Source organism: Myotis davidii, unplaced genomic scaffold (genome assembly GCF_000327345.1).
Source record: "Myotis davidii unplaced genomic scaffold, ASM32734v1 scaffold125, whole genome shotgun sequence".
NCBI classification, from domain to species: domain Eukaryota; kingdom Metazoa; phylum Chordata; class Mammalia; order Chiroptera; family Vespertilionidae; genus Myotis; species Myotis davidii.
Genome location: NW_006299390.1, coordinates 5059831 through 5068593, shown reverse-complemented (window position 1 = coordinate 5068593; position 8763 = coordinate 5059831). Strand labels below are relative to the sequence as shown.

Below are 8763 nucleotides of genomic sequence, written 5' to 3'. Positions count from 1 at the left end.
TTACTAGGTAAACTTTATTAGGTAGTTCCAAGATGTTGCCATCTGTTCTCTCATATTTCTAAAATAATCGTTCTAGTCAGAGTAAACATGCTCAAAGTGACAGCCAATCTTCTTAAGGATAATCTGAATGCTCTCAGAAAAATAAAGAATGATAGAGGCATCATTTTTTTTTTCACCCAGAAAATTTGTGTGCTCTTTCTGCCTTGGCTGGTCACTGTTAATTCAGACAGACTGATTTTGGAATACCTACTTTTCGGTTCCATACTTTTTTTTATTTCCATGCATTAATCATATCCACAAAATTACTTTATCATTGGTGTGTTCAGTCCGTCGGGGGGTAGGGAGGAGGCAGGATTCAGTACTCATGGGATCTCCTTTATGGCAGGTCCAGATTATAAGGAGCTGGACGTTCATCTTCGTAGGATGGAGTCTGGATTTGGCTTCAGAATTCTCGGAGGAGATGAGCCTGGACAGCCTGTAAGTTGAATCTTCTTTATGTCCACACGTTGGGCTATATTGTGTGTGTGTGTGTGTGTGTGTGTGTGTGCATCAGAGGAACTATCACTGTGAATGACATCTAAAAGGAAATTTTTTAAGATGCACATAAAAAAATTGAGGTTTGGGGAGTTTTTTTGGTATTTAATTTCTCAGAATATGCCAGTATTCCCATGCCTACACACCGTCAATGCACATTATATTAAGAAAGGGACATTATTCTTTCTTAGAATACTTTAAATTTTTCTTGAATATTTCAATTACTTGTATTGGACCAACGACTGGTCTCTGGGCAGCAGCTCACAGGTAAACACACATGCAATAGGACAGAAGATACGTGTGAAGAGACGACTTGGAACAACAGAATTATGTGTGTTTTCCATCAAAACCACATGGGAGAGAAAACACCGTGATAAACAGAAGCAAGAGCAAGCTCGATGCTGCAGAAGTTCAACCCGATTCGAATTAAGAGATTACCATGAGATGTGCACACAGACAGCTTCAGTTAGCGCAATATTGGGAATTTGGGGAGGCTCTGGGGAAATCATTCCTCCCTATAACCCATCTTTCTCTTTCTTCAAACTTATTGGGATAAAATTGGTTAAAAACATCATATAAGTTTCAGGCGCACAATTCGATAATACACCATCTGTCTGTTGCATTGTGTGCTCACCACACAAAGTCTAGTCTCCTTCAATCCCTGCCCCTCGGTAAGCACCAGGCTGTCCTGTAACTCATCTTAGTCTATCTGTAGAATTGAAAATAGTATCCAGTTCCTTCGTATACTAAACGTTTAAGCTCTTGGCCTCTGCAGGGTTCCTTTCTGACTTAGCTTCGGATTGCTCTCTAACATGTTCTTAGGCTTCCCATTTAGTTTAATTAGTGGGATTTTAACTTCCTTTAAAGCAGGACTTCATCTTTTCTTTTTTTATTACCCTTTACTGCCCCATAAATGAAAAATGTGACATTACCCAGTTAGCCAAACTCCAGGTTGAGATCTCAGTTCTCTAAACTGCAAAGTTGCGGGAAGAATCTCTACGATAATACCTTCAGTTCAGGCACCAGCTACAAATTTGGGGGACCCCACGGCCTTCTCCAGATTCAATAATTCACTAGAACAACTCACAGAACTCAGGAAAGTGCTATACTTAGGATTACAGTTTTATTACAGTGAATGAGAACAAATTAGAATCATCCAAAAGAAGAGGAACATAGGACCAAGCCTGGAGGGTTCTAAATGTGAAGCTTCCATCATGCTCACCCAGGTTTTTGTGTCCAGAGTTTGGGGTTTTATTATGTGCGCATGATTGATGGAATCATCGCCCAGGTGGTTGAGCTCAACCTTTTAGAATAGCCATGGGCAAACTACGGCCTGCAGGCCGGATCCAGCCCGTTTGAAATGAATAAAACTATTGAAAAAAAAGACCGTATACCCTTTTATGTAATGATGTTTACTTTGAATTTATATTAGTTCACACAAACACTCCATCCATGCTTTTGTTCAGGCCCTCCGGTCCAGTTTAAGATATTATGTGCGCATGATTGATGGAATCATCGCCCGGGTGGTTGAGCTCAACCTTTTAGAATGTCAGGCTGCTATCACGCCTCGAGTCAAAAAGTTTGCCCACCCATGTTTTAGAATGTCAGGCTGCTATCACATGGCTCAAAGACCCAACTCTCTAATTACATGGCTGGTTGTTCTGGCATCGTCCGTTCCCACTCTAAGACTGTTGGTATGTCTGGCTCCACCCTGAGTCATCTCCTTAGCATGACCTATATCAGGTGCCCACCGTGAGCCTCCTCATTAGCCTAACCTCTCAGGTATGGCCCAAAGGGCTCACCATGGAAACTAAGATACTCCTGGTCCAAGGGTATAGGGGTACCTTTCAGGAAAGGCCAGACCTCTCTTTGGACTGAGGCCAAATTCTTTATTTCACAGCCATATGCTGAACATGAAAATACCAAATGAAGGAAACAAAACGAAACTATGTCCAAACTAATACTAAGGTGATTTTGATAGCATTTTGTGGGAGACTGTGTGGTAGTTGAGACTTTTGTCAAGCATTTAAGGTTAAATCCACATAGAATCCATTGTTCTTAAACTAATATAATGCCTCAAACTTAACAACTTAAGGGGTTACCACCAGAAAGATGAGGTCCCTGTTTGTTCCAGGACGCACTGACAGACACACTTCCCCTTACCAATCTGTGAGCTCCTTGGAGGCAGGCCTGTGTTTTGATGGTGTTTGTGTCTCCCAAGCCTAGCAGGAAGCCTGGCACAATAAGTGATTATTAAGTGGATTTAAGAGAGTCCTCTTAGCCAAACCGAAACTGTCGCCTGAGCTTGTCAGCATAAATAGGATCTGGAGTATACATATTTTGAGGCTTCTAATCCAGCAGGCTATGTAGAATTAAAATAACCTAATCCTTAGAAGTGGGGATGTGTCCTGGTGGCCCGACAGCATGCTTTGTTTAGCTCTGCCAGCGCTTTGAAATAGCAATGCATCAACTGATCTCACACATTTGAAAATTCAAATTTCCACCTTCTCTTGAAAAATACATCTGGCAACATTGAGCTTGCCTTTCTCCATGACAACTGGCTGGAGCTAAGCAGTGGACCGTTTTAGGCTAAGCATGGCCACAGTTCCCAAAACTCCGTAATGCCTGTTATTTATTTTGTTTATTATCTCTGAAACTCCCTTCCCAGAAGATTAGATAAAAAAAAAAATTTGAAAGGTGAATACTTTACACCAAAGGACTCTTCAACCAGGGTCAGATTATGGCTTTAATTGGCCCTACCACTGGAAATATTATTGGTTCCTTCTCTTCCATAGAAATACAAATGAAAGATTAAGTTGTCACATAAATGTAAGGAGAAAAGAAGAACGTTTCCATTCTCCCTGTGATACTTACTTCAATATAGTGTTTTCAATGCACAGTTCTTACGTTGCTGGGCCTCCCCATAGCCTCATAGTCTGCTTTGGGGATAAACTAGCACCACATTCAGGAAATGCTGTCTTCACCGGTCTCCCCCTCCCCACAAGCAGTGGGGCTTACATGCCAGTCACAGGAAAGGCCTAGTCTCAGCTAGCTCAGGAAGGGGGAGTTCTGGCTGAACTTTGCCCAGCACAGATTCGATAGAATTGATGCCCAAATGGAGCACATATTGCTCTAACGGAAGCTCAGGTGTGTGAATGCTGCCATGGTCACCACCCAGCCTCAGGACACCTTTCTACCTTTAGTGGGCAGGCATCTAGTATTTATGATAAGCCTCCTCCGATTGCATGGATTTGCTGGTTATCCTTGTTGTGTTTATTTAGGTTTATTCTGGCTTATTCTTTCATTCAAATGATTTAAGACACAGGCTGCAAGCTGCAATTCTGACAGCCCAGCCATAAAGTCAAAGCCTAAATCCCCCTCAAGCCAGCAAAGCCCGAAAGTAATGTCTCAGCTCTTGTCCTCTGCAGGTTTCCTTTCTGACTTAGCTTCTGATTGCTCTCTAACATGTTCTTAGGCTTCCCATTTAGTTTAATTAGTGGGATTTTAACTTCCTTTAAAGCAGGACTTCATCTTTTCTTTTTTTATTACCCTTTACTGCCCCATAAATGAAAAATGTGACATTACCCAGTTAGCCAAACTCCAGGTTGAGATCTCAGTTCTCTAAACTGCAAAGTTGAAGGAAGAATCTCTATGATAATACCTTCAGTTCAGGCACCAGCTACAAATTTGGGGGTCCCCACGGCCTTCTCCAGATTCAATAATTCACTAGAACAACTCACAGAACTCAGGAAAGTGCTATACTTAGGATTACAGTTTTATTACAGTGAATGAGAACAAATCTGAATCATCCAAAAGAAGAGGAACAGAGGACCAAGTCTGGAGGGTTCTAAATGTGAAGCTTCCATCTTCCTCAGGATCGTGTTACCATCCCAGCATCCATCCACTCAGGATTGCCAACCAGGGTTGCTCACCCAAGTTTTTGTGTCCAGAGTTTGGGGTTGTATTATGTGCGCATGATTGATGGAATCATCGCCCGGGTGGTTGAGCTCAACCTTTTAGAATGTCAGGCTGCTATCACGTGGCTCAAAGACCCAACTCTCTAATTACATGGCTGGTTGTTCTGGCATCGTCCGTTCCCACTCTAAGACTGTTGGTATGTCTGGCTCCACCCTGAGTCATCTCCTTAGCATGACCTATATCAGGTGCCCACCGTGAGCCTCCTCATTAGCCTAACCTCTCAGGTATGGCCCAAAGGGCTCACCATGGAAACTAAGATACTCCTGGTCCAAGGGTATAGGGGTACCTTTCAGGAAAGGCCAGACCTCTCTTTGGACTGAGGCCAAAATCTTTATTTCACAGCCCTATGCTGAACATGAAAATACCAAATGAAGGAAACAAAACGAAACTATGTCCAAACTAATACTAAGGTGATTTTGATAGCATTTTGTGGGAGACTGTGTGATAGTTGAGACTTGAAAATTCAAATTTCCACCTCCTCTGGAAAAATACATCTGGCAACATTGAGCTTGCCTTTCTATATGACAACTGGCTGGAGCTAAGCAGTGGACCGTTTTAGGCTAAGCATGGCCACAGTTCCCAAAACTCCGTAATGCCTGTTATTTATTTTGTTTATTATCTCTGAAACTCCCTTCCCAGAAGATTAGATAAAAAAAAAAATTTGAAAGGTGAATACTTTACACCAAAGGACTCTTCAACCAGGGTCAGATTATGGCTTTAATTGGCCCTACCACTGGAAATATTATTGGTTCCTTCTCTTCCATAGAAATACAAATGAAAGATTAAGTTGTCACATAAATGTAAGGAGAAAAGAAGAACGTTTCCATTCTCCTGTGATGCTTACTTCAATATAGTGTTTTCAATGCACAGTTCTTACGTTGCTGGGCCTCCCCATAGCCTCATAGTCTGCTTTGGGGATAAACTAGCACCACATTCAGGAAATGCTGTCTTCACCGGTCTCCCCCTCCCCACAAGCAGTGGGGCTTACATGCCAGTCACAGGAAAGGCCTAGTCTCAGCTAGCTCAGGAAGGGGGAGTTCTGGCTGAACTTTGCCCAGCACAGATTCGATAGAATTGATGCCCAAATGGAGCACATATTGCTCTAACGGAAGCTCAGGTGTGTGAATGCTGCCATGGTCACCACCCAGCCTCAGGACACCTTTCTACCTTTAGTGGGCAGGCATCTAGTATTTATGATAAGCCTCCTCCGATTGCATGGATTTGCTGGTTATCCTTGTTGTGTTTATTTAGGTTTATTCTGATGTATTCTTTCATTCAAATGATTTAAGACACACTCAGGCTGCAAGCTGCAATTCTGACAGCCCAGCCATAAAGTCAAAGCCTAAATCCCCCTCAAGCCAGCAAAGCCCGAAAGTAATGTCTTGAAGACCAGAGCACTGCACCTCAGAAAGACCATAGGAGGAAGAGCGAGTCTCAGTAAAGGTCTCGCATGAGCCCTTCCTTCCTGCCTCCCTCCATTGTAAGTCCAAAGATAATCCGCACACAGAATGCGCTCGCCTCATTTAATTGCCGGCAGGCTACAAAGGGAGAGGCACGGGAGGTGACTTGGTCCCCAACCACAGGAGGTCTCCTAAATTACCTCAAATGGGTTTCGGCCTCCATATGTACGCAATGGTATTGACATCTCAGGGTGCACATTAAACACGACAACACCGCTTATGGCAAATAATGCACAGCGGGACTCCAGCTCAGACAAAGCATATGGGCATTTTTCCTGCAAGAGGAAATACTTTTCACAGTTAAATAACAATAGAAATAGAAAGAAATGAAAAAGTGCCCGAAAGGAACAAAACTGAGGTTTCCACCTGGGAGCTGAAAAGAGATGGAAAGGCATCAAGATGGAGGGACTCGAGGAATACTGCAGCGGAGAAAGGCCCGGGTGGAGGAGAACTGTTAACAAAAGAGCGAGGTCATGACAGGCACCCTCCTTGGTACAGGAGTCGGGGGCACATTTGTGGGGGGTGAGCGGGGAGAGAGAACAAGTTGTCCTGGGCTATGATTGTTGCAAGTCAGATCCGCTGGGGTTGGACTAGCATGAGGTAGGGCAGGAAAGAATTAAAAGGCCTGAAAATGTGGCTTTCATTTTGCTTCTTTGTTATTTGTTTTTGTTTTCTTTTTTGTGTTCATTTTTGCCCCTGACTTACTGGGATAGCAGACACTTGAATGTGAATTGCTATTATTTCATATCAAACATTCTGCTTTGTTCCGTGTCCTCACAACCTGTAAAACAAATTGGAGTTGTAGAGTTGTTTATAATTCTTTTGTTTTTTAGAGAAGGCAATTGGAAAGATAAGGCCATGGGTGAGTTGTTCTTTCAATGTGTGTGTGTATGGGGTGGGGGGTAGGATCTTTCTTGGTCTGTTTTGCCATAAAAGCTCTTCCTTCAGACCCGAAGCAATAGAGGTAGGGTAAAGAACTCCTCCAGGAACACTGAGAAAGCGAATGAGTGGGACGAGGGGTCTGCAGAGGCTGAAGAATACGGTGAGGCCAGAAGGAGCAAGGCCGGTGTTGGCTGGGAAGGCTCGGTCAACAAGCCCTGAAGGAAAATGTAGCCCGATGGGTCAGGGAGCCCAGACCATGCACTCAAGGGGGCATCCCTCAGCAGGCCTGGAAAGTGGCCGGTGTGGCCGGGCAGGGAGTTGAGCCGAGGCACCAGAGGGAGAGCCCTTCAGCAGACTCGGAACATGACCGTGAGACCACAGAGCCTCTGGCCATTGGACCAAGTGGGAACACTCAGAATGTGCTACTCAAAGTGTGATAACAGACCAGAGCATCCAGCAAGAATGTGCTACTCAAAGTGTGATAACAGACCAGAAGCATCCAACAGACCCTGGGAGCTTGTTAGACATGCAGAGTCTCAGGTTCCACCCCAGGCCTGCAGAATCAAACTCTCAAGGGGAGGTCCAAAAGTTTGTTTTAACAAACTCACCGGGTGATTCACATACACCCCAGACTTTGAGAACTACTGACAAGGGATCAGGTACCCTGTGGCATGTTTTCAAGACCTTAAATGAACATGGTATATACATTGGGAAGCCAATATGAATTACAGTGCAGAAAGGAATCACAGATTACCTAGTCCCTGCAGTTACCTGCAGTTACAGTGGCAGACAGGAAAGAAACGAAACATATTCAAAATAAAGCATATTGAAAATAAAGAGAAAGCGCTGTGGATTTTTCCCTGAATAGAGGGCCACATAGAGCTGGCTCTGTGTCCGCAGTGAAATAAAATGCATGAAGGTGCAAAGGGCCAAAGGCTAAGAGCAAAGCCGCCTGACAGCCAGAGTGACAGTGCGCGCATGTGGCCGGCTTGTTCCCAGCAAAGGTGGAGGTTCCTGGCCGAATGAGTGAACGTAACTAATACATATGTCCCAGGACAAGCAGCTCTGATGCCTTCTCCAGTTCCCCGTGCTCCGCTCGATTAAAGTTCGTTTAATGGCGCTGGCAAACCCTTTGAAACAAGATAGAGGCTGGATTATACAGCCTATACAATTACAATTCTATAGTAATATGTATACATAGAATAATTATACAATATTACATATTGAAATATTGTATTGAATACATACAGTTTATTTAGATATTCAATTGAAGTATTAATTGGACACAGCTCTGATGCCTTCTCCAGTTCCCCGTGCTCAGCTAGGTTAAAGTTTGTTTAATGGTGCTGGCAAACTCTTTTTGAAACAAGATAGAGGCTGGATTATATAATGCAATTCTATAGTAATATGTATACATAGAATAATTATACAATATTACATATTGAAATATTGTATTGAATACATACAGTTTATTTAGATATTCAATTGAAGTATTAATTGGACATCGTTTATTTAGAAGTAAATATATCCTATTTGATCCAACAAACTAAAGGTGGAAGATTCAAGTTTCACATTTTTTAAAAATGTGACTGAATTTCAGTCTTTGCTCAAATGTCCACTTCTCACTGAGGCCTGCTCTAGTCAACTCCAGCACCGCCTCAACCATGTGGCAGACACTCTTCCACCACCTGACCTTGCTGTATTTTCCCATAATGCATGCCTGCTAAATGTAATGTAGCCACACATTTATTATATTTATTATTGTCCTACCACTAGAATGGAAGCTCTGTCGGGCAGGACTTTTGTGTATTGTTCACTGCTGGATTCCTGGCACCTAAAAGTGTCCTTGGGCTCAATGAAGATTTGCCGGCTTAATGAGTTAATTAGAGAGGAGAGAAACACATAAAAT

The 8763-nt window shown here is 43.1% G+C and overlaps 1 protein-coding gene across 3 annotated transcripts in view; it reads left to right on the top strand.

Moving 5' to 3' along the window:
* The window catches only part of MAGI2 (membrane associated guanylate kinase, WW and PDZ domain containing 2), a 1072297-nt gene that overhangs the window by 1023830 nt on the left and 39704 nt on the right, over positions 1 to 8763 (top strand). For all 3 annotated transcript variants that reach the window (XM_015571231.1, XM_015571230.1, XM_015571232.1), the window contains one exon: positions 386 to 477. In XM_015571231.1, coding sequence (XP_015426717.1) covers positions 386 to 477 — 92 coding nt within the window. The remainder of the gene's footprint in view (positions 1 to 385; positions 478 to 8763) is intronic.